Source organism: Sceloporus occidentalis, unplaced genomic scaffold (assembly GCF_023333645.1).
Source record: "Sceloporus occidentalis isolate IW3139 unplaced genomic scaffold, rSceOcc1.0.p SCAF_1, whole genome shotgun sequence".
Classification (NCBI taxonomy): domain Eukaryota; kingdom Metazoa; phylum Chordata; class Lepidosauria; order Squamata; family Phrynosomatidae; genus Sceloporus; species Sceloporus occidentalis.
Window position 1 is genome coordinate 221,759,992 of NW_028316981.1, and position 26,594 is coordinate 221,786,585.

The 26,594-nt window shown below is 43.9% G+C and overlaps 1 protein-coding gene across 3 annotated transcripts in view; it reads left to right on the plus strand.

Moving 5' to 3' along the window:
• The first annotated feature begins 1,113 nt into the window (after positions 1–1,113).
• SLC44A2 (solute carrier family 44 member 2 (CTL2 blood group)) overlaps positions 1,114–26,594 on the plus strand; it is an 89,598-nt gene continuing 64,117 nt past the window's right edge. The window contains exon 1 of one of the 3 annotated variants that reach the window (XM_089489105.1): positions 1,114–1,285. In XM_089489105.1, the coding sequence (XP_089345231.1) occupies positions 1,231–1,285 (55 nt within the window). In that variant the 5' untranslated portion in view covers positions 1,114–1,230. Of the gene's footprint in view, positions 1,286–25,280; positions 25,903–26,594 lie in introns of those variants that run through there. The other 2 variants (XM_089489106.1, XM_089489107.1) reach the window with 2 other exon arrangements.

A 26,594-nucleotide genomic window follows, 5' to 3' on the forward strand; every position in this document is an offset into this window, starting at 1 on the left:
GACTACCACACGCAATTTTGGGCAATGGTAAGTCAGTCCGAACGCAATCATGGGGTTCAATGTTATTGCGTGATAGACTACCACACGCAATTTTGGGCAATGGGAAGTCAGTCCGAACGCAATCATGGGGTTCAATGTTATTGCGTGATAGACTACCACACGCAGTTTTGGGCAATGGGAAGTCAGTCCGAACGCAATCATGGGGTTCAATGTTATTGCGTGATAGACTACCACACGCAATTTTGGGCAATGTGAAGTCAGCCCGAATGCTATCATGAGGTTTCACATTATTGCGTGAGAGGTGATCACACACAATTTTGGGCAACAACAAGCTACTTTTGGGAATGGGAAGTCAGTTTGAACGCAATTCGAATTCACGTAAATTCGCCAAACTAGCGAATTCACGTAAATACGTTCTGGCCCCACTTTCTTTTCATTTGAAATCAAGAGAAATTCCTCCCGTGTGATCAACTCCTATGAGTTTATCACACAGGAGGAAACCTATGAGTTTAACACACGGGAGAAATGTCTCTTAACTTCGAATGAACCGAAAGTGGAGCCAGGACGCCTTCACGTGAATTTGCTAGTTCAGCGAATTTACGTGAATCGGAATTGCGTTCGGACTGACCTCCCATTGCCCGAAATTGCGCGTGGTAGTCTATCACGCAATAACGTTAAACCCCGTGATTCCATTCGGATTGCCATTGGATTGTACTTCCAATTCCCCTTGTCTGATAAACTCCTGTGTCACAGACTGTGTTATGTACAGTCTGCTGCACCAGGGGCCACATTGCAAACCTATACAAAGAAAAACCAGGCCACCTTGATTATTACTTGTTGCAAGCTTTCGAAGCTTCAGGGGCTTCTTCCTCAGGCAGGAAGTTACAAACCAAGGGAGAAGATGTGAGTCAGATGCCTGCTGCAAGTGGCTTTTCCCTGCTCCTTCCCCCCCTCCTGCTCCAGGAGGACTTCCCCAAGGCCCTCCCTTTGGAGCAGCCCTAAGTAAAGATGCTCTGAAGGGGAGGATCTCTTCTTGCCATCATCCTCCCCAGCAGCCCTTCCTTTTGGTTTCCTCCCTCTCTTCTGTCCGCAGCTCTTGCTCCGCCCGGAGAGGAGTCCCTGCCCTAACGCTGCTGCTGCTGCTGCTGCATCCTCCCAGCAGGGCCAAGGGAGGAGGGCTTTTGGGTGGGCGGCCGCCTTGCCGGCGCTGCCCTGGTGCTGCCTGCTGCGATGGAGGGCGAGCCCAGCAGCAAAGAGCCCGACGATGCCGCCGACGGTCTACACGGTACTCATCCCCCCCTGCCTTGCTGGGAGGCTTCTCCTTTGGACCCCTGGAGGGCAGCCACTCTTTCCAGGGGGGCTCAAGTCCTCCTTTCCCAGGACCTGTCCTCCATCCCAACCTTCTGCTCCAGGAGGACTTCCCCAAGGCCCTCCCTTTGGAGCAGCACTAAGGAGCAGGCATTGGCATTGCTAGGAGTCCTCTGCAGCTTGCATTTGGGCCTGTCCTCCATGAGGTCCTTCAGCACTAAGAGGCACATCCAGGCTGCTCAGAGGTCCTCCTTTCCCAGGACCTGTCCTCCATCCCAACCTTCTGCTCCAGGAGGCCTTCCAAAATGCATGCACTCATAGTTCTATGAGTGTCTATAGCTTTCCTTTAGCCATGTCCTCCATTTTACCTGAATGCCCTCCATTTGAGGAGATCTGGTCCCCCTGCTTCTACTTCCCAGAGTGCCCAGGCCCTGTCCTCCTTTCCCAGGCCCTGTCCTCCTTTCCAACCTTCTGCTCCAGGAGGACTTTCCAATGGTCCTCCCTTTGGAGCATCACTAAGGAGCATGCATTGGCATTGCTAGGGCTGTCTGGAGCTTCTTCTTGGCTCCTGGCCTCCCTTTTCCCTTGGAGAGCCTCCATTTGGCAGTGCCTTCCCCTCCTTTGGGCTGAGGACCTCCCAGGACACGTCCTCCAGGGCCCCCTTCTGCTCCAGGAGGACTTCCCCAAGGCCCTCCCTTTGGGGCATCACTAAGGAGGAGCAGGCATTGGCATTGCTAGGAGGAGGCTTTGGCAGCTTTCATTGCAGCATGTCCTCCATTTGGCAGGTCTTTCTGCCCAGGAGGAATTCTCCAGCCCTTAGTCAGAAAAAACCCAGTATGGAATATCACAGGTTAAGTGGTACATTTGGGAACAACAAGGATTCAACCCGGATTCATCCTAGATTATTTTAGTAGTGCGAATGGGGCCTGGGAATGCAGGAGTGAGACAAGTAAAAAAAAGCCATGTCTGCATGACCCCTTGAAATACAAAATAAGGGAATTGGTGTGCTCTGTCTTTAACATTTGCATATGCAGCATAATGTTGTATGGCCTCATTGGAGAGGTGAGGTATACATTAATATTATTATTATTATTATTATTATTATTATTATTTCAGATTGCACAGGACTCTTTTTGAAGGCAGAATGGGAAAGTATAGAGCTCTCTTAGGCAAACGCGTAATTTTTCAAACCCATCTCTTGAATACAGGATTCATTGCCTAAGAACATTGCAAGAAATTTGTAACGGTCGTCTTAAATCAACAGGTGACTTGAAGGCACAGCAACACATTTCTTGTGCATGCGTGCGTGTGCGTGCGTGCATAGCGTTATATTCCTGTTTTTTGTTTGATTTATGTGCCACCTTTTTCCTGGCATGTCACTCAGGACATGCCTACACAAAAAGCTATACTGTCATGCAGGGACATAGCCAGGATTTTAGGAAGGGGGGTCCAGACTAAGTGCTACCATTATAATGGGGCTTGGGTGTGGCGGCGCAGCAGCACACACCATTCATTTTCTAATGGAAGGGGGGGGGTCCGGACCCCAAGAACCCCCCCCCCTTGGCTACGTCCCTGTGTCATGCGTGTGTTTGTGTGTGAGAGAGAGTATCCCACCCCATTGCCATCGCTTCTTCCAGTTTAAAGAAAACGACTGCTTTCTGCTTCCATTAGGCAGTTAATAATAATAATAATAATAATAATAATAATAATAATAATAATGTATTTATATCCCGCCTCTCTGTGCAACACAACTGGGGCAGCTTACACATTAATACAATCTCATACCAGAATTCCCCCGCTAAAATATAATTAAACAGTTCATAGTTTAAAACATACCTCAAAATTTTAAAGGAATAAACATAATAACAAACAGGGCTTCAGAATCAGAGATTGGAAACATTTTGGATTGTGTTTCCCACAATCCCCCAACGGTTGTGGCTATGGGACACTCTGGGAGTTGTAGTCAAGAAAGGAGTATTTCTGGGCTCCACCCAGCATGGCAGCTGTTTGTTTCAAAGCAGTGGCTGCAATAACAACAGCAACAACAACCGAGTCTTGTGGCACGTTTAAAGGCTAGCACCTATTATAGCAGGGGTAGGCAACCTGCGGCCCGCGGGCCGGATGCGGCCCGGCAAGGCCTTGGGACCGGCCCCAGCCTGGTCCTGCCACCGATTGCCACCAGGGCCTTTGGGGGGCAATTGTCTATAGAAGCCTCAGAAACATGCATTTATATTAACATTTTTTAAAAAATCAGCAATTTTTTTTGCGTGTCCTCCATTTTTTTAAAAAAAGTGTCTTCCATTTGAAAATTTTGTCCTACATTTGTCCTGGTTTATTTATATGTTTAAATTTTTTAAATTTTTTAATTATTTATTTTTTGGCTTCGGCCCCCCAGTTGTCTGAGGGACAGCAACCTGGCCCCTGGCTCAAAAAGGTTGCCTACCCCTGTATTATAGCATAAGTTGCTTTTGCAGACAGGTGTCTATTCTAGTCCATTAAAACTTACTTCACAATAAATGTGGAATAATAAACATGCAAGCTGGTCTCTCTTTCGATGCCAGAAGTGACATTTTTGCTGCCACAACAGACAAGCAAGACTTTGGTATTCCTTTGGAGAGGAAAATAAAAAGCATGCTTTGTGAATCTCTGAGTAGGAAATTGGCCAAAAGGAAGTCAAAGGCTCTGTTGTCTGAGGTATGGCTTGTGGGGTTCTTGAAGGAAGGAAGGAAGGAAGGAAGGGAGGGAGGAAGGAAGGGAGGAAGGAAGGGAGGAAAGAGAGTGACGTCTCTGGCCAGCTTTGAAGGGGTTATCCTCCCAGCAAAACTGGAGCATGAGGCAGCTATCTTCTCTGTATGCTCCATTGAACTAGGCTTTTGCAAACTGGTTTTGACAGAGATGAGGGAAAGAGTCTCTGACTGCTGAGGCAAGACCAAATTGAATCACAGACTGCCAAAATAAAGCTGCTTCAGGTCGCTTTGGAGGTATGCTATTTAAATGATGCATGTGTCCTAAGAGTCCGGAGGTCGCGCCAAAGCCACACTCCATTCCTAAGCACTGGAGTGCAGCTTTGGTGCAGCTTCCAGATTCTTAGGATGCATGCATCATTTAAAGAGCATACCTCCAAAGAGACCCGAAGCAGCTTTATTTTGGCAGTCTGTAACAGGCCTTAGAGTTGGAAGGAACCTCAAGGGGCATCCAGTCTAACCCCCTTCTGCCATGCAGGAACACACAATCAAAGCACCCCTGAAGATGGTCATCCAGCCTCTGTTTAAAGATTTCCAAAGAAGGAGACTCCACCACTCTCGGAGGGAGCGTCTTCCACTCTCAAACAAGTCCGACTGTTAGGTGGTTCCTCCTAATGTTGAGGTGGAATCTCTTTTTCTCAAACTTGAATCCATAAATTGCCCCGTGTCTTATTCTCTGGGACAGCAGCAAACAAGCTTGCTCCATCCTCAATATGACACCCCTTCAATTATTTATACAGGGCTATTAACCTTCTCTTCTCTAGATGAAACATACCCAGCTCCCCAAGTCTCTCCTCACAGTTTTCAAACCTTTCACTGTTTTAGTTGCACTCCTTTGGACACGCTCCAGCTTGTCAGCATCCTTTTTGAATTATGTTGCCCAGAAATGGACACAGTATTATTCCTGGTGAGGCACGACCATAGCAGAATACAGTGGCAGTATGATTTCCCTAGATCTAGATACTATACTTCTATTGATGCATCCTAGAGTCACATTGGCTTTTTTAGCTGCTGCATCACACTGTTGACTCATGTTCAACTTGTGGTTTACTGGGACTCCTAGATTTGGATATCTATCCAAATCTATCCAATCTAGGAGTTCTAGTAGACCATAAGTTGAACATGAGATGCCACATTTGAGCGCAGCAACAAGTGCATGATCTGGGTGTGGTTGCCTTTATGGTGGGGGACTGAAGTGCTGGGCGACCCACACTACTTTTGCTTTGCTCTCAAATTAAGCCACTTTAAAGACCATTGTAGGCATAATTTTGGTACTGGGAAGTGAGAAAGGGAGAGAGTGTAAGAGTTTACATTACCTACGTTGTTACACTCAGAGCAGAATAGTGTGTTTGCGTACTTGGTTAGAGTCGCAGGCATTTCTTGAAGGAAGTCCTTTCTTTTGCAGCACTTATTTCTCATGTTGTTAACAGGAAGCTGCTGAGTTTTGCTTAAACCCCCCCCCCCTTTCCCTCACAGGGTGTGCTGCCACCTTTCTTCAACCCTCACCAGAATGTATGTGTCTCTAGTCGTGATGCTGTCACTCCTAGCATCATTTTCGTTTTCTCAAAACAAACGCTTGAGCAGTTGTGCGTGAGTGCTGTCTCACACGCCCACACCCTCCCTGCTGGCTCTGTAGTGAATGACCAAGGCAGACTGACAGTGATGGGGTGGGAGGGAGACTTCTTGCTCTTGGCTCTTCCTGGAGCCTTTCCACACTACAAAATTATAGCCCTATGATTCCACTTTAAAGGCCATGGCTATGCCCTGTGGAATCCTGGGATGGGCAGTTTATGAAGGGACATTTACAAATCTCAGACAGAGAGCCTCTGACTACACTACAAACCCTAGAATTTCATAGGATGCAGCCCCAGCAGCTAAAGCAGAATAATATTTTGTTGCTGTGTGCCTTCAAGTCATTTCTGACTTATGGCGACCCAATGGCAAATCTATCTCACCAAGATTTGTTCAGAGGTTTGCCATGGCCTTCCCCTGAGGCTGAGAGAATGTGGTTTGCCTAAGAAACCCACCCAGTGGGTTTCTTGGTTCCATGAATTCGTACATAAGTACTTGTGAGGAGCACATTCTATTACATGTTAATGTAAGAAAGGAGTTGCTGAGTGCTAACTGATAGTTGGGTGCTTACCCAGTTTGTATGTTGTTACCTTTTATAGATGTTTGTTATAAAACTTTGGCCCGTTACAAACGGGCCTATAGTACAGACTGGGTCTGTATTAGGGTTAGAAAGGGGTGTCACTTCCGGATGCCCCTAACCCTAATATGGACCAAGTCCGTACAAAATGGCGACGCCCATTCCACATGGGACCGCCATCTTTATGTAGCGGACGCGCTGCGTCCACACGTTGCGCAGCATAAATGTGCTGCGAGTGCACCATTGGCGCCTCGTGGCGTCATATCTGCGCCGCAAAGAGAAGCGTCATTTTGGCGCTTCTTATTTGTAGTGCGAAGGAGTTGCGCGGTTTGGCTGCTGCGACTCCTCTGCGCTGCAAACGGCAGCGGTGCAAGACCGCCCCTTCTGGGTGGTCTGTAACGCACCTATGTTTCTTTTTGTTGTTCTTGTGTGCCTTCAATTCATGTCTGACTTGCGGCAACTCTAAGGTAACCCTATCATGGGGTTTTCTTGGCAAGATTTGTTCAGAGGAGGTTTGCCTTTGCCATCCTTTAAGGCTGAGAGTGCGTGATTTGTACAAGGTCACTGAGAGGCTTTCAAGGCTGTGCTGGGAATTGAACCCTGGTCTCCAGAGTCCTAGTCCAACTCTCAACCACTGCACCATTTTGGCTCTCAGTACAATATGCTGTAATTACTGTAATGTTGTGAAAAGGGTCCTGATTAGTCCAAAGCCTGTTTAGGATAACCATGTCCATAATCACCAAGACAATCATTTCTAATGTCTGAAAATGTGAGAATCAGAGCAAGGAGGAGAGGGCAAATCTTTGCCTTAGGGCACCCTTATTCTGTTGTGTTTCTCATGAGGTATTTCCTATACATACTATTTATCCTCTTTGAAGGCTGGAGGTAGTTTGTTGGAATGAGTTAATGCACAACGGCTAAGGATAATGTGGTGGTACACAAAGACAGCTTTGTTACACATCAAGAACCAAATCTGAGAGTGATTCATCCAGGAGAAAAATGACCAGTGGGTGCCACAGGGTTCTGTCCTGGGCCCAGTGCTAGTCAATATCTGTATCAATGACTTGGATGTAGCAATAGAAGGCATGGAGGAGTAGCTAATACCCCAGAAGACAGGAACAAAATTCAAGAAGACCTGAATAGATTATAAACGGGGGGTGGGAAACAAAACTAACAAAATGAACTTCAACAGGGAGAAATGTAAGGTACTGCACTTAGGACGGAAAAATGAAATGCACAGATACAGGATGGGGGACACCTGGCAGAATGAAACTACATGTGAAAGGGGATCTGGGAGTCCAAGTAGACCACAAGTTGAACATGAGTCAACAATGCGATGCGGCAGCTAAAAAGGCCAATGCAATTTTAGGCTGCATCAATAAAAGATAGTGTCTAGATCAAGAGAAGTAATAGTGCCACTGTATTCTGCTCTGGTCAGGCCCCACCTGGAATATTGTGTCCAGTTCTGGGCACCACCATTCAAAAAGGACATTGAGAAATGAGCGTGTCCAAAGGAGGGCGACAAAAATGGTGAAGGATCTGGAAACCATAAAACCCTATGAGGAACGACTTAGGGAGCTGGGGATGTTAAGCCTGGAGAAGAGAAGGTTAAGAGGTGATATGATAGCCCTGTTTAAATATTTGAAGGGATGTCATATTGAGGAGGGAACAAGCTTGTTTTCTTTTGCTCCAGTGATTAGAACACGGAACAATGGATGTAAGCTACAGGAAAAGAGATTACAGCTCAACATTAGGAGGAACTTCCTGACAGTAAGGGCTGTTGGACAGTGTAACACACTCCCTTGGAGAGTGGTGGAGTTTCCCTCCTCAGAGGTCTTTAAGCAGAGGCTGGATGGCCATCTGTCAGGGATGCTTTGATTGAGAGTTCCTGCATGGCAGGGGGGTTGGACTGGATGGCCCTTGTGGTTCTTCCAACTCTACAATTCTATGATTCTTGTTTCTTGACTGCAGTCTCCATTCTGGTCAAAGATTGATCCTAGCTATGGAAATTCTTTTAACTATTTCTATTTCCTCATTGTCTACATTGAATTTGTGTATTTCTTCTGTGGTCATTATTTTTGTTTTCTTTATGTTCAGCATCAGACCTGGCTTTGCACTTTCATCTTTCACCTTATTTATTAACTGTTCCAATTCCCAAATGTTTTCTGCTAATATTATGGTGTCATCTGAATATCTTAGGTTGGTAATATTGCTTCCTTCTATCTTCACTCCTCCTTTTTTGATTCTAATTCTGCTTTTCTTATGATGTTTTCAGCATATAAGTTAAACAAGTAGGGTGATAGGATGCAGCCTTGCTTGACCCCTTCACCAATTGGGAACCACTCTGTTTCCCAGAATTCTGTTCTGATGGTGGCCTCCTGTCCTTGGTACAGATTCCTCATCAGGACTGTCAGGTGTAGTGTCACCCACCATGTCTCTGAGTGCATTCCAAAGCTTTTCGTGATCTATACAATCAAATGCTTTGCTGTAGTCTATGAAACACATGCTGATTCTTTTTTGGAATTCTTTGGTGTGCTCCATTAGCCATCACATGTTTGCAGTGTGGACCCTTGTGCCCCTTCCTTTTCTGAATCCTGCTTGCACCTTTGGGGTTTCTCTCCCCATGTATGTTGGAGTCTATGTTGCAGAATTTTGAACATTATTTTGCTTGCATGTGAGATTAGTGCTATTGTCCTATAGTTGCTGCAGTCTTTTGTATCTCCTTTCTTGTGGATTGGTATGTATAGAATCTCAGAATCATAAGAATCATAGAGTTGGAAGAGACCACAAGGGCCATCCAGTCCAACCCCCTGCCATGCAGGAACTCCCAATCAAAGCATCCCCGACAGATGGCCATCCAGCCTGTTTAAAGACCTCCAAGGAAGGAGACTCCGGCCTGTTACAGACAGCCAAAATAAAGCTGCTTCGAGTCACAGTGGAGGTATGGTGTTTCAATGATGCATGCATCCTAAGACTCCAGAAGTCACACCAAAGCCATGTTCCACTCCTAAGGACTGGAGTGTGGCTTTGGTGTGGCTTCTGGACTCTTAGGACGCATGCATCATTGAAACACCATACCTCCACTGTGACTCGAAGCAGCTTTATTTTGGCTGTCTGTAACAGGCCTCCATCACTCTCCGAGGAAGTGTGTTCCAGTCTGCTCGTATGTATATCAAGCGTTTCCACTCTGTTGGCCACTACTTTGTTTTCCATACTTGTTGGAATATTTCAGTTAGCATTAAAGTTGTATCTGTCTGTAGGCACTGTACCAGTTCAATTGGGATATCATCTGTTCCCGGTGATTTATTTTTTCCCATTTCCTTTATTGCAGATTCCACTTCACTTCTTAGAATTTGAGGTTCATCTTCATATGGCTCCTCATTCAAATTATCATTCATCCCCTCATCTCTTTTGTATAACTCTTCTGCGTATTGTCTCCAGGATCTTTTTATTTCCTCTTGTTCCTGTAGTATGTTCTTTTTTTTCCTCATAGAGCATCCCTGCCCTCGGTTTGAATTTGGCTTTAATTTCTCAGATTTTTTGACAGAGGTCTCTCATTCTTCCCCCTTTCCCTTAGCCTGGACCAAAAAAGCCACCAGTTGCTGGAAGCTTTTCACTGATGCCAACACTGACTCTCAACACTGATTGAAAATATTTTTTTTAAAAGATATACATTCCAGAAAACAAAACTTGATTTTGCTGTTTTAAATAAATAAAGGATACCATTTCATCACACTGTTCTATTTAATGGAACTTGAGCATCCTCAGAGGGGGTCCTGGAACCAAACCCCAGCAGATGCCAAGGTCTTAAGAGTAATGTACCTGGTGGGGTTATGGAAATTGTAATCCAGATTTTTCTTACTCTGCCCTGGCTCACTTCCTGTTCCAGCAATTTTTTCCCCCTGGTGACATTGGTAGCTCCCATCAGAGGACAAAAAATGGCGTACAATCAATTGTGAGAGAAAAGTACATTGTAGAGGGAGATTATGCTTTATAGGGATTGAGAAGAGTTTGAGTTCAGCCCTGAAATGCATTACACCACCTTGTGCCAAGCATTTAAAGGGCCAGGCTCTGCATCTTCCTCTTGGCCATCCTCAGTGACTGTCCACATTCCAAATAAGGCAACCCAGTTTCCTCCTTCTGTCGCACCACTATTACTTTCTCCTTCCTGTTGTCAGGAGATTTGGCCAAGATGGTGGGAATGTGGTCAGACGGCATTGCAAGACAGGATTCTGGGCTGGGTCTGTTAAGTCTGGTCTAAGGAAACCCATGCGGAAGATAAGCTTTGTGACAGAAAACCTGCTTAGTGTGCAAGACCCCAGAATCCTTCATAGGCGGGAATGGAAGATCAGTCTAGTGTGGATTGTAGCCTAAAGTGGTCTCTTGGTGTGGGCCTGGGTAGGGTACCTTAGGATCTCACCTGGAGAGGGTGAGAAAGGGGGAGAACAAGTAAAGGACCCACAGATCCAGGTGGGGCAAGATCGTAAAGGAGTTATGAAGCAGAAACAACTAGGACAGGCTGATAAAGATGGAGATGTACATGACTAGACAGAGATCATTTCTCAGACCAGGGAGAGCATGAACATTTCTGTGACTTCCTGAAATGTTTTCTTTGTGGGGTTCTTCCCTAAATGAGCCAAGCTGCTGACATTTGTCTTAGTCTTTTGGTGTCTCATCTGACTAGTATGGGGTTTTTGGTCTGACTCATATAGCCCCATGAATAGACATGGAGGACCTCTTCAACTGCAAGAGAACTTTCTGTCCTTTCCTCCATTTTCCTGCCTTCCTCTCTATCTCTCTCGTTCACTTGCAAAGCCACTGTTGCTTATTGGAACATTATGTTTTCAAGAGCCATTTTTGCCTAGTCATTTACCAGCATTGCTTATTGTTCTTGTAAGTCAGTCCCATGAGTGGTTTCATTTTTATTTTGCTTTCTGACATCAGCCTCAGTCAGAGAAAGTATGTTGCCCTCAACACCTATTGAAATGCTACGGGAATCATTTGGACCTCCAGATGTTGTTGGAGTACTTTCTCCATCATCCCTTGCCACTGACAAGGCTAGTTGAGGCTGGTAGGGGTTGGAGTCCATTGACATTTGGAAGGCCACAGGTTCCCTACCTCTGGTTGAAGAGGTTTGGTTTGGTTTTTTTTGGTTTGGTTTTTTGGTGGGTTGGGGGGGGTGTTATAATAATATATATAATATTTATTTATTTATACCTCGTTCTTCAGCCAAAAGGCTATCATAGCAGCTTACAAATTATTAATTAGACATTTCCCTGCCCTCAGGCTTATAATCTAAAGAGACAAGACACAAAAGGACAAGGGAATGGCAAGTGAGGAAGGGGAAAAGTCCAGCAGATCTTCTCTCCCTCTGATGCCTGGACCATGTCAGATGGACTGGAGGGAGGGCCCTTCTTCTTACTTTCGTTAGGCCTGATGGAGCTGGCCTGCCCTTCTCTCCCTCTGGAAGGTGGATGGAGGGAGGGCCTTCTCCTTTCAGGTAAGGCAAGGCTGTAGAAACATGAGTCGGAGCCTTTTTCACAGTGGCACCTTCTCCCTGATGGAGCTGTCAGAGCTCTTGTCACTTGATATTGATGCTGCTTTGTAGTCTTCTTTCTTTGCATTAATCTCCTAGAAAGTCTTGGCAAAGATTGTCTCTGTAAGTGAGAATTCTTGATGGATGGTGGTTCTAAAAGAAATGTTGCTGCTGGATGGCCAGATGGGATCTTCTCTGTGTGGGCTCAGTCTGTAGCAGATGATACTGTGCAACATGCACAGCACCCAACTCAACAAAGTCCTGGGCCAGGAGAAGCTGGCAAAAGGCAGCTTAGTGCAGCAGCCTTGGGTGGTTCACTGCCTCTTGCCCCCAGCTGTCTGACCTGTAAAGTAAGGTTAATAATTATTTGCCTCACTAGATGATTTAGATAATGGCCTGAAATCTATTGGTATTCCCAGTTGCAGGGAATGAATCACCTGTTGAATGGTGAGTCTGTACTTCTATAAACTACACTGAGTCAAGTCAAGTCTAATTGGGACTACGAATAAGATTCAGCCCAGTTACTATAAATCACTGTGTGTAGTAAAGTATGAAGCGTTATACTGGTACACATATATGTAAAGCTATATATGAGTTACCCAAAATGCTGGGATACTGAGAGGGCACCCACAAATTAATATGTTTATAGGGGAATTTTAATAATAGCTCAAATGAAATCATATTCTGGCCTTAGGAACCAACCCAACTATACCAAGTCCAAATCACACAGCATTCCAGAGGCAAATCCAAATAGGTGTTTGTATTTTTATTAAGGAAATAATCAACACACACACACAAAACACATACACTCATGCACACAGACAATAACTAAGAGGTGGGAGAGGTGGAATAGTGGAGGCCTTGATAATGACAATACTTACCAACCATGGGTTGCTTCCAGTTGGAGGAACAGGAATGGGTTCAGTAGCCACCTGAGAACATGGGGTGTGGCTGGATACAGAGGGCATCTAGATGCAGACTGGTAGCATAGGTGCCTGCTTGTAAACTAGACTTGGGGAACTGCTGTTTTACCACCTATATTTAAACTCAAAACCTTGTCTCGAGAGCAGAAACCAAGGAATGAAAGGATTAACTTCCTGATAAATGGTTTCTCAGGAAGAAAATAATGGTCCAGATGGTTGGATGATTGGTGCAAATGCATTGGACAAAGGTATCTGCATTCCTAGCCGAACATCCTTGTCTCAGGTAATCTCCTCCTTTGGCCATGATCCCCTCAGCAACCTCTAGAGACAAAAAGATGATGCTGAGGCCTTGGAAATCCCATCATGTGGGTGCCCTCTAACTCCTTTACTAACTCAGACTGGTTTTCCAAGTGTAAAGAGGTTGGGCATCCACAGCGGAGTTATTCCTAGGTCACCTACCCCAGTAACTCTTTTAATATTAACTTGATATTAAATATGAGGGCTGATGGGGGGGCTGGTCTTGGGGATGACATATGTGTAAAACTATATTGTTAACAATAGTAATTACAAGAAAACATGCACGATCCTATAATTGGTTTTGATTATCTTTCTTGCTCTTCAATAGACTCAGACAGACATCTCCCCCTGCAAATAAATAAACAAATCCAAAACCCAGAATCCACAGCAAAAAAAAATCAGGACAACATTTGTGAAGTTCTAGTTTAAATAGTTCAATGATTTCTTGTTGTGTGTCTTCAAGTCGTTTCTGATTTATGGTGACCCTATCATGGGATTTCCTTGGCAAGATTTGTTCAGAGGAGGTTTGCCATTATCTTCCTTCCCTTGAACTACTATTAGAGGAAGATTTCTTCTCCTTTGCACACTTGTGTGCAGGAAGGATCCACTCTTCCTTTAGAACTGCCAGAGATATGAGGATGGGTCCCCTCTACATTATTATACAATGCAGGACTTCCTGGACATTCAGTGCTTAGTCTACTTTTTGATGCTTCACTGTGTTCTAAATAATTGACATTCAATGAGTAGCATTTTAAAAGCAATAAAAGATGCATAAGCATGTTGACTTTGCTTGCACAAGTCAGTAGATAACTTCCTGTGAAGCCTACAGGGTGTTGTCAGTTGACAATTGCAGTTTCTCACAACAGAGCTTGAGGATGGGGTTAATATTGGCTGCTGGAGTTCTTGAGGAATTCCTTCTGCCCCACTTGTTCCAATAAGAGGCTTTACACAGACTGCACTTTTGCTATCTCTTACCACAAATTTATGGACAGTTTAAAGATGCAAATCCAATAACATCAAAAATCCACCAAACAGTGATACCTTTATTAGGCCAGCCAAAATGCACATTACACATGTTGCAGTCTTTCTAAACTCCACTGGCTTTTTCATCAGGCAAGGTGTTGAAAACTATACAGGAGGAAAAAAATCAAAGATGTTAGTCCTAGGCCTATATTTTGCTGTCTTTGTTCTCAGATCAGAGGGTATGGAGGAGGAATTCTTGCAGGCTGAAACCCTCTCCTACTGGGTGGCTACTGGGAGATTCTCAAAGTCCTGGTAATTTAACATCTATTTACAACACAAAAAGATACTTCCTGTGCAATCCAGAATGTGAATGTTTTCTGGGCTAAAGATGGTTAGAAAGGACCTGCGATATGACACACTACATCCTGCTGCTAACTCTTATTTTCGTGCTGTTCACCTATTATTTTCTGTAGTTAGACCAAGCTGCTGCTAAAGGCTCACATTCTCCCTCACCAAATGGTGCAAGGAAGCCCAACATGAAGTAGACATAGGTCTATGGGGCTTTACAACGATAGCTGAAATGGGGCTACAGTTGGCTGTGGACTATGCTAAGTTAAGGATGCTCCTCTGCAGTCATTTGTATTTGTCCTGGGCTGCAAAACTCCCCAAACTGGATTATTATATCCTCCAGGTTCTCTGGCAGCTTCACGTATTTTTATAGCACAGTAGCTTCCTTTTACAGTGGCTGAAGGTTGGGCTGCAAATTGACCCTTTTTCCTAAATGTTTCCTTTCCAAAATGTTTTTTCACATAGCCTTTGCTTTAAGAATCAGGATCCAAGACAAGCTCTTCAAACTGACCTTATAACACCTTCCTTTTAGGACTGGAGAAGGTTGTTTTGTGGGTACATAATTCCCAAACTGTTTTGGGAAGGAGGAGGGATACAAGCTTTTCAGAAATGAATCCTTTGGAGGAAGGTCTGTTGTGGAGAAAACTGATTTTTCTCCCCACAGAAAAATGAAAAAGGAAAACAAAAGCAACGTTAGTACCCTTCACAGATTGAAAGTCGCTTTGTAACTTTAGGAAAATAACATGTATTATGTACAATTTGGCTTCTTGTACCATTATTCCATATGGTATATTAGAAGAGCAGTTTTACTCAGAAAATAATTAGGATTTAAATTAACTTTAACATGTTTTACTTTTTGTTACAATTGGATCTACAAGGTCTCTGTCCTGTGTAAGAAATCTCTTTAGTTTTGCCAGTTTATGGGATTCAAGCACAAACCAAATCAAACCAAAGCAGAGTAAGAACAGGAAGAAAAACCAGCAGCAATACCATTAATAAACAATTATTTTGTCTCCTCTAGTCTTCCATAATGTCAAGAAGATATAAAATACTAATTCCCATAAAAAGAACTGAGAAACAGGTCCAGGAATTACAATAATCTGATACTATACATCCATGGATTCTCAGGCTATCTGATGTTAGGAAACTGGCATTTTCTTGTGCCAGGGACTAATGCCAAGTTTGTGTCAATTTATTTATATATTTAGGTGTTTTTAAAATTTCTACGCTGCCTTTCTCCCAGAAAGGGACCCAAGGTGACTTGAAAATAAAATAAAAAGAACTTTAAAAACACATTACAATAAAAACAATTAAAACATCAGATAAAAACAATATAAAATTACATATTTTAAAAACTACAGTACCTACCCTATACAAAAGCCATCCCATGGCCTGTTACAGACTGCTAAAATAAAGCTGCTTTGGATCTCTTTGGAGGTATGCTATTTAAATGATGCATGGGTCCTAAGAGTCTGGAGGTCGCGCCAAAGCCACACTCCATTCCTAAGCACTGGAGTGCAGCTTTGGCGCAGCTTCCGGATTCTTAGGATGCATTCATCATTTAAACAGCATCCCTCCAAAGAGACCCGAAGCAGCTTTATTTTGGCAGTCTGTAACAGGCCTAAATAAAATTCAAATAACTGGCAGCTGGTTCTATAGGTTCTATAGTCCTCTACTTTGAGGCACTGCTGTACCTAGGCCTGTTACAGACAGCCAAAATAAAGCTGCTTCGAGTCACAGTGGAGGTATGGTGTTTCAATGATGCTCCAAAGGACTGGAGCGTGGCTTTGGTGTGGCTTCTGGACTCTTAGGATGCATGCATCATTGAAACACCATACCTCCACTGTGACTCGAAGCAGCTTTATTTTGGCTGTCTGTAACAGGCCTTAGTTTTACATAAAAATCTACCTGATACATAAAAGCTTATATTGGCTTGGCCGTGTAGGCTTTGGCTGGGTGACCTTGGGCAAGTCACATTCTCTCAGCCTCAGAAGCAGGCAATGACAAACCCCCTCTGAACAAATCTTGCACACACAAAAAACTGATATTCACCGTACAGTCGCCATAAGTCAGAAATGACTTAAAGACACACGACACCAAAAACTACCTGTGACAAAGTTTTTTAAAATAATGTCAGGGGAATAACATGGGTTATTTATCAGTTCAAATGAAAATATTCCATAATCTACTTTTTTCCTAATTTTTCTGGAAAAAATATGGCTTTGCAGAGTGGGGGAATGGGGAAAACATTTTTCCCCAGGCCTTCACCTTTCTCCTTAGGTGTGCAATCACTCCATCCCCTTTATAAATTATCTCTGTTGTATTAGCAAGCTGATTTTTACATATTGGCTGCTTTGAGTTAAATGGAGAGGCAGTTGTGAAAACTGGGTATAAAATGAACAGGTGATCAACTTTCATGTGCCTGCATAGAAAATAGTGATCCTGTTTGTTTTTTAATTGTTATATGTCTGTGTACCATCTTAAATATAGGAATAGATTTGAGGTGAAACCATCACAGAGTTCTCTTGGCAAGATTTGTTCAGAAGGGGTTTGCCTTTGCAGCTTTCTGAGGCTGAAAATCTGTGACTAGCCCTGGGTCACCTGGGCTGCATCCAGACTGCAGAAATAAGCCAGTTTGACAGTACCTTCACTGTTACGGCTCATAGGATTTGTAGTGTTGTGAGACATTTAGATCTCTCTGTCAGAGAATTCTGGTGCCACAACCAACTATGTAATTCCCAGGATTCCATAGCATTGAGCCATGGCAGTTAAAGTGGGGTCAAACTGGATTATTTCTGCAGTGCGGAAGCAGCCTTGGTGGGTTTCCATGGTTGAGTGGGGATTCGAATCCTGATCTCCCAGTGTTTCAGCCCAACACTCAAATATCACACTAGTTGTCTAGGAATAGTATGCTAATCCTGATTTGAGCTGCCCCAAATGTAAGCAGGCTTTTCTCTGGCTTGTGCTAGCATCCTTGCCTGTCATCATCAGGTGGACTGGGATTGTGGTTCTTTCAAAACCCAGAGTCCTCTGAATGGTCAGTTCTTTGTCTAACAACAAGATAATTCAAGTAAATCAAAGGCATCTTACTGAGGTGACGATTATATGAAACAACTTGATCTAAAACAAATGCACTGCAAATAGAAGTTCATCTATGCTGTTGCCAGACATGCTGTTTCTAGCAGGACCAGCTTCTGAAAAGCCAGCATGCCCCCCCACCTGCCATTATTGTTTTAGTTTATGCTTGTTGTTTCCCCTTTATTTTTTAAATTATAAATAAACGAAATTATATATGAGCATGGAGTAGTGGTTTGAAGGTTGGACTAGGAATTTGGGAGGCTAGGGCTTGAATCCCTGCTCATCCATTGAAACCTACTCAGAGACCCTGGCCAAGCCACACTCTCTCATTGCCTAAGGAGAAGGCAATAGCAAACCTGCTCTGAATTAGTCTTGCCAAGAAACTTGCAGGATGGGATTGCTTAGGATAGGTTTGGAAACAATTTGAAGGCTGACAACAAAACATACAGAAAGACAAAAACAACAACAAACACAAAGAAAACTTTAATAATAATAATAATAATAATAATACATTTTATTTCTGTCCCGCCCCTCTGTGTAATACAACCGGGGCAGCTTACAACATTAAAACATACATTCCCATACAGTTAACATTAAAATAAAGAAACAAGGGAGAAAAACAATTACATCATAGCTGAATCTAATAATTACTGGAGAGACATGATAAAGCAGTACCTTGGAAACGTCTTCCTTGTACTTTGGAGCTGAAATATCAGTGAAATCATTTTGGCAGTGTGAGATTTTCTGCATAGCTCTTTATAACAGCAATCCATTATTTAAACTCTTTGCTTTTGTTTCAGGAAGATCTTTGATAAATATCTACCAGCCTTTTTAGACCACAAGTTGAATGTAAGTCAGCAGTGTGATCTGGCAGCTAAAGAACTCAATGTGATTCTATCCTGCATCAATAGTAGTATAGTGTCTGTAGTTATTGTTGTGTGCTTTCAAATCGTTTCCAACTTATGACAACCCTATGGTGAACTTATTGTGGGGTTTTCTGGGGCTGATTGTGTGTAACTTGCCCAAGATCACCTGGTGGGTTTTCATGGCTGAGCTGGGATTCGAACCCTGGTCTCCAGAGTCATCGTCCAATTCTCAAATTACTACACTACACTGGTGTACTATTACTTTGAGCAAAGTAATAGTACCACTCTATTCTGCTTTGGTCAAGCGTCACGTGGAATACTGTGTCCAGTTCTGGGCACCACAATTCAAGAGGAATATTGACAAGCTGGAGCACATCCAGAGGAGGGAGACCAAAATGGTGAAGGGTCTTTGAAACTATAAAGCCCAAAATCATGAAGGGTCTAGAAACTTAGGGATCTGGGTATGTTTAGCCTGGAGAAGCAAAGCTTAAGAGGTGATATGATAGCCCTGTTTAACATTTGAAGGGTTGGCCCTTATGGTCTGTTTCACAGGGCAACTATGTACTGCATTGGAAGAAGTGGTTTTATATCCACAAAAGCACATGAGAAAATAAAAACCAGCTAGTCTTAAAGGTGCTGCCACATTCCTTTTTCTTTCCCCCACTCCCTCTTCCTTCCTCCTTTTTATGGTATCAGATACCAACACACCTACTCTTTTGAAAACTACCATAAAAACCTTTTTGTTCCTTGCCTTAGTAAAATTCCACTGTCTTCACACTCCCTTGTAGCAATTTCCAGAGTGGGGGAATAGTTGTGTTAAGTCTGTTGTAGAAAAAAACAACAGAGTCTTGTGACACCTTAAAGACAAACACTTTTATTATGACATAAGCTGTCATGGGCCAGAGCCTCCTTCAGGGACGTAGCCAGGATTTTAGGAAGGGGGGGGGTCCAGACTAAGTGCCACCATTATAATGGGGCTTGGGCGCGGCGTCGCAGTAGCACACACCATTCATTTTACTAATGGAAGGGGGGGTCCGGACCCCAAGAAACCCCCCCCCCCTTGGCTATGTCCCTGCCTCCTTTGTGAAATGCATGGACTAATACAGTACTTTAGTTGACAGATTTTTATACATATGCCGAGTGAGTGGGAAAATAGGAATACTGTATAAATGTAAAAAGTAGGGAGGCCAGAAGAGGTCGAAATGCAGAAAGTATGGATAGTGATTATAGCTTCCTGAAAACTATTGGGGGCAATTGTATAGACATCCTCTCTGACAAGCACTAGTAATTACAGAGCTGATTAATGCATGTTTTAAAAAGCCCATGCTATTCTCTTTGTGCATGCTTGCTTAATGGGTGAATTTGGAGAATGCATGCTTAATGGGTGACATTGGAGAATGCTTTCCAAATGGGAGAGGTTGGAGAATGCTTGCTTAATGGGTGACGTTGGAGAATGCTTTCCCAATGGGAGACATTGGAGAATGCATGCTTAATTGGTGACTATGGAGAATCCTTTCCCCAATGGCAGTTGAGGGAGAATGTGTGCTTAATGGCTGATGTTGGAGAATGCTTTCCCAATGGGAAAGGTTGGAGAATGCTTGCTTAATGGGTGAAGTTGGAGAATGCATGCTTAATGTGTGACGTTGGAGAATGCCTTCCCAATGGGAGACATTGGAGAATGCATGCTTAATTATTATTATTAACCGTTGGAGAATGCTTTCCCAATGGGAAACCTCTCCCTCTATAACCTATCCCATTTGGAAATCTTTCTCTAACTTCACCCATTAAGCACGCATTCTCCCTCAACTGCCATTGGGAAAAGATTCTCCAAAGTCACTAATTAAGCATGCATTCTCCAACGTCTCCCATTGGGAAAGCATTCTCTAATGACACCCATTAAGCATTCATTCTCCAACCTCTCCCATTGGGAAAACGTTATCCAACGTCACTCATTAAGCATGCATTCTCAGACTTCACCTATTAAGCAAGCATTCTCCAACGTCACCCATTTAGCATGTATTTTCCAACGTCACCCATTAAGTATGCATTCTCCAACCTTTGCCATTGGGGTAGCATTCTCCAACATCACTCTTTAAGCAAGCATTTTCCAGCCTCTCCCATTGGAAAAGCATTCTCCAACTTCACCAATTAAGCAAGCATTCTCCAACCTCTCCCATTGGGAAAGCATTTTCCCAATAATTCCCATCAGTCCTAGCTAATATTGTCAATGGTGAGAGGTGAAGTGGAAGTCGAAATTGAAAGTTTCTTCATTGACTTCTATTTTCAAAATCAAGGTGGGACACGAAATGGGCCTTTTCCTGATACAGGAAGACCTGTAGATTTGCTGCCTTTGTTTTATAGGTTTTATTTTTTTTACATTTTTAAATTATAAATTTTAATTGTTACAGAATATTTTATTATTAAAACTTTAGCTGTTTGAACTATACAACTTGGAGTGCAACTTTTAATGTAAACATTACTCCCCCCCCCCCCCCCGGTCCACATACTGAAGTTTTTTAAAACTTAATTCTCTAGTACACTAGTAGTTTTCAAATAAGTACAGTGGTACCCCGGGATACGAATTGACCGCGTTACGAAATTTCCGGGTTACGAAAAAGTTAGATTTAAAAAAACTGTTCCGGGTTACGAAAGATTTTTCGGGTTACGAAATTAATTTCGGCGCGAAATTTAAATCGGAAGCGCGGCTAGCGGCTTTCCAGCGCCTTTTCGGGTTGCGAAATGTATCGGGTTACGAACGGCGCCGCGGAACGAATTAATTTCGTAACCCGAGGTAGCACTGTACTTTATCTGTGTTAGTTTCTTGCAGCATATAAAGGAAATTATGTTTAACATAAAAGGAACTCATAAATTCAGTAGGTTTTCAACTGATTAGATACTGGCATGCATCCCATCTGATATTACAGATAATGGATATGTAAAAGTGATCTTGCAGCACCTCTGCGACTAACTCCTCCATCCTATATCTGTGCATTTCATTTTTCTGCCCTAAGTGCAGTACCTTACATTTCTCCGTGTTGAATTTCATTTTGTTAGCTTTGGCCCAGCTTTCTAGTCTATTCCGGTCATTTTGAATTTTGATCCTGTCCTCTGGAATATTAGCTACTTCTCCTAATCTGGTGTCATCTGCAAATTTGATAAGTATGCCCCCAATTCTGTCATCCAAGTCACTGGTATGTCAGACCTTTCTAACAAGGACAGGAAAGAGGGCAGAATTGGAAGTCTTCCTTCATTCATTTGCCAGGGACAGGGAGTTAAAACTGACTCATTTGCAATGAGTTAAGTTCACTGTATGACTTTGCTCAGTGGGTAGTAAATATTGAGGACTGTGGCTTGTGATGGATTAACTGGTATATTTGACCAAGATCAGGCCCTACTACTAGATATTTTAGAGTAAAAATGTGTAAAATCAGAGCAAAGGCGAACATGAATGATTTAAAAAGCCTTCTTTTCCTGCAGAGCATTGCTTTTGTAAAGATTGTCTGGGAGCACAGCCAACTAAGTAGCACAAATAAGATAACAATAGTGTAAATGAAATAGCAGAAGCTTGGTGTTGTTGGCAAGAAAAAAACAAGACTCAGTTCTTGGCAGTTAATGTAAAATATAAAATTTCTTGAAATTTTAGAGCCAATTTTTTTTGGGGGGGGCAGACAGAATGAAGAAACACAATATTAGTACAGTTTATAAATTAAACATCACAATGGCCTGTTACAGACTGCCAAAATAAAGCTGCTTCGGGTCTCTTTGGAGGCATGCTATTTAAATGATGCATGGGTCCTAAGAGTCCGGAGGTCGCGCCAAAGCCACACTCCATTCCTAAGCACTGGAGTGCAGCTTTGGTGCAGCTTCCGGATTCTTAGGACGCATGCATCATTTAAATAGCATACTTCCAAAAAGACCTGAAGCAGCTTTATTTTGGCAGTCTGTAACAGGCCATTGTTACTTTAGGAACATAAAATGTGCTACATATTATTTAGCTTGCCCTATTATTATTATTAAGCTTTATTTATATAGCGCTGTAAATTTACACAGCACTGTACATACAATCTTTAATTAGATGGTATCCTGCCCTCAGGCTTACAATCTAAGAAGAGGCGACACAAAAGGAGAAGGGAATGGTTGTGGGGAAGGGGATCAGGTCCTGGAGTTCATCTCTCCCTCTGAGGCCTGGACCAAGGCAGATGGACTGGAGGCTCTGTTTCTTAAGGATAGGCCCGATGGCATTGGGGAGGTCTGATGGGATTGGCCTACCTCCTCTTACCCTCAGAGGCCAGGATGGATTTGGAATATGTTTGATACAGTACAGGTTCAGTTTATTCAAAAATTACAAATTGAATTTACCTTTTGAAATATTGTTGCAAATAGAGCAGCAAGATCCTGAGGTGTAAATAACACCTGAAACTATAGTGCCAATTGTTATAAATAACTCATATCCATTAAAAATACAGAGAAAAATAGACTAAGAGTAGGAATTACAGTGATATGAGAAATCGTACCTAAAAGTCTACTTGTGGCATTGTTTTTAGACATAATGGTGGGAAGGAGAGTAAATATAGGAAAACCTTGTCTTCAATACTGTATCAATAGTTCTAAAAGAAAATATTCTGTAGTCCATTTTTTCTGAAATTCTGTATTTTTTTTTAAGCTTTCATATTTCTAAATATAGCCGGCCCATGCAGGTTCAAACAGCCTCCTCAAGGAGGTTGCCGAATTGCTGCAATTCATTGGAAATGCTCAACATTAGGAGGAACTTCCTGACAGTGAGGGCTGTTTGACAGTGGAACAAACTCCCTCGGAGTATAGTGGAGTCTCCTTCCTTGGAGGTCTTTAAGCAGAGGCTGGATGGCCATCTGTCGGGGATGCTTTGATTGAGAGTTTCTGCATGGCAGAATGGGGTTGGACTGGATGGCCCTTGCAACCTCTTCCAACTCTATGATTCTGTGATTCTATGATTCTCACATGCCATCTGTTGATGATTTGTCAAATGGGCACCTACATATATTTCAGTATTTGGAAAGATGTGTGATGCTTGTTTAACACAAATATGACCTTCTTTACCATTTTCCATGAGAGCCAGTGTCGTGGATAAGGTAAATAGCCGTACTTGATTGACTTTGTAAATGAGACAAAGGTCCAAAGCATCCTGCAGAAATAATCTAATTTGAGACCACTTTAACTGCCCTGGTTCAGTGATAGGGAAGCCTGGGAATTGTAGTTTATTGTGGTGCCGGAGCTCTCTGATAGAGAAGGCTCAAACTCTCACAAAACTACAATTCCCAGAATTCCCTAGCATTGAGCCAGGGCAGTTTAAGCAGTCTCAAACTGGATTATTTCTGCAGTGTGTTTTGGACCAAAATTACCCCCAGGTAAGAGAGAGAGAGGATGCAATAATCATGGATAGTACATTTTTACTATCACGAAAAGTATGGATGGTAAGGCCTAAAATATGTTTTGGAAATGCTGCTAGGCTATCATGAGTAGGGTCCGTTGTATCGTTGTATGGCCCATTTTCTTGGCTCTGGGGCTCTCCCTCTGTGGCAGCGAAGGAAGCAAGGCTTTAGCTGTGATGGAGAGAGCTGGACTCAAATGTTGTTGCTTCCATGTCAAAACATGTCAGGTTACTGACTACTCAGCTATAAGGCCTGGTCTCCCTAGTTAAGGTAGATGAAGATCCACAAAATGAATTGGTTGGATTTCCTATACAACTATACAACTCCACCACACTCGGGTGGATTACAGACCGCCATTTAGGACGCACTCCGCGCGTCCTAGGGTTAGGAAGGGTTGCCTCTTCCTAACCGGCCCTGTTCCCAACACGCGCGGAGCGCATCCTAAATGGCAGTGCCCATCCACATGGGCGCTGCCATTTTTACGTCTTGGACGCACAGCATCCAGACATGGCGCACTGGAAGTGACGCCACAAGTGCGTGCCTTGTGCTTCGCAGTGCCACTTCCAGGGCCAAAAAGGAGCGCCATTTTGGCGCTCCTTTTTCGCTGCGGCCGGAAGCCTCGTGGTCTGGCCGCTGGGACTTCCCGCTGCAGCTAATGGCGGTGGAGGCAGACCGCCCACTTTAGGGTGGTCTGTAACGCACCTCTGTCTTAGAGTGTGGTGGAGTCTCCTTCTTTGGACTTTCTAAACAGAGACTGGATAGCCATCTCTCAGGTGCTTTGATTGCAAGTTTCTGCATGGCAGAGGTGGGATGGACTGAATGGCCCCTGGGGTCTCTTCCAACTCTATGAGTCTATGGCACGTTACAGACCGCCTGAAAACGGCGGTCTGCCGGCAACACCGGTTGCTGCGTCCGGGAACCGCAGCGGACAAACCGCGTGGTTCCCGGATGCAACAAAAAGAAGCAGCAAAAAGCGGCTTCTTTTTGCGCCCCAGAAGTGGCACCGTGGGTCACTAGTCACGCACTCACGGCGTCACTTCTGCTGTGCGACGTGCGGACGCTAGGGTTAGGGGCAATGAGGACACCCCTTCCTAACCCTAGTACATGCTCAGCACGTACTTTATGGCCATCTGGAATGGGCCTATGATTCCACTTCTGTTTTTAAGGTTAAATAGGGTTCGATTCCCTGCTCGAGCATAAAAAACCCACTGGATGACCTTGGGCAAGCCACACACTCTCAGCCTCAGAATGGCAATGGCAAGCCCCCTCTGAAGAAACTTGCCAAGAAACCCAAATGATAGAGTCGCCTTAGGGTCACCATAAGTCACAAATGACTTGTAGGCCCCCAACAACAAAGTGCAAAGAGCCTCTGAAACCTATGCAAATAGTGAAATGGAGGGTCCTAGGAGAGGTAGTTCACACCTTTGGGAAATGATATTTAAAAGATGAAAGTCCTCTTGCTATTTTAAAGTCCTCTCCTCTTTGACTCCCATTGCTTGGACTGCTACGCCAGCGCCTAAGGAAAGGTGTCTTGCACAAGAGTTTGGAAATTATTCCGTTTTTAACGTATCCTTTTGCGAAGAGGGCTAGAAAAAGGTTGTTCCTGGGAAGTGTGGAATGGGCAAAGGTCAGAGAAATAAAAACATCCCAAAGAGATTCTCTGAAAATGCCGGGCACAGATGCTGGCGAAACATCGGCAATAAACTCTTCCATAACATGGCCACATAGCCTGAAAGACCCACAGAAAACTATGGATGCCGGCCACGAAAGCCTTCAACTGTGTGACTTCGCTTTCTCCCCCACATGTTGACTAGGAGAGTTGTTGCTTTCATCCTTCAACTTTGGTGTTTGTGGCTGTTATGTGCCTTCGGGTGGCTTCCAACTTTTATGGCCCCCTGAGAGTATGATAGGGTTTTCTTGGCCAAGTTTCTGCAAGGGGGAGTTGTTTGCCGTGGCCAGCCTCTGAGGCTGAGAGAGTGTGACTTAACCCATGTTGACTGGACGGATGTTCTGGGTCTAGCCCTTCTCTGAGGCCCTGCCTCCTTCCCAAAAATGTCTCTTTCAGGTTTGCCAGTTGGGCCCTGGAGGGAAACAGAGACGCCTCATTGGGCGCCAGAGCAGCAGCTGACTGAGGAAGGAGGGAGGGAAGGAGGGAGGGAGGAGAGGCAAGAAAGAAGGGAAGGAAAGAAAGGAGAGAGAGAGAGAGAAAGGAGGGCGGAAAGGGAAGCCCAGGAGAAAGGCTGGAATGGCCAGGGACGAGGAGAATTACTATGGCAAGCATGGTAAGGCAGCCTGGAGTTAAGGCGGGGGGAGCTGGCAGGTGGCTGTAGGACTTGAACCCAGGGCTTTCGGGAGGGCCATAGGCGGCCTCCTCGTGCCTGGATTTGGCACCAGGGTGTGATTGCGGGTAAAGAAGAGGGGGCTCCCTTTTGTGGGGATTGTGGGGGGGGGGATCAGGTGGGAAAGAGAAGGTGGAGGGGAGCAGGGCAGAGGCAGACAGGGGAGCCATCTAGGAACCTAGCCAGGTTCATTTATTATTGCCTATATCTATCTGTCTATATATGTCAGTGATACCTTTAAGGTATCAATGATGGAGTTTTGTTTGTATTTGTTAAATGGCCAGCACAGCTCCCTCTGAATGTTGTCTATACATTTTATGTGTGTGTGTGTGTGTGTGGCATTTTTCATTGATTTCATTTGTATGTCGCCTTTCTCCCAGAAGGGACCCGAGGTGGATCACAGATAAAAACATTAATATTGTGTGTGTGTGTGTGTGTGTGTGGCCCCTTGTTTTGCTCTTTATTGATACTGCTTGTAAAAAAACAAAACACTATTGTGGATAACTTCTTACCTTGTGGTTCCATTGTTGCAGTTGCATGCCATGGAGTTGTTTCTGACTTAGGCCGATCCTAAAGGCTGACCTATCATTTGGTTTCCTTGGCAAGATTTCTTCAGAGGAGGTTTGCAATGTCAG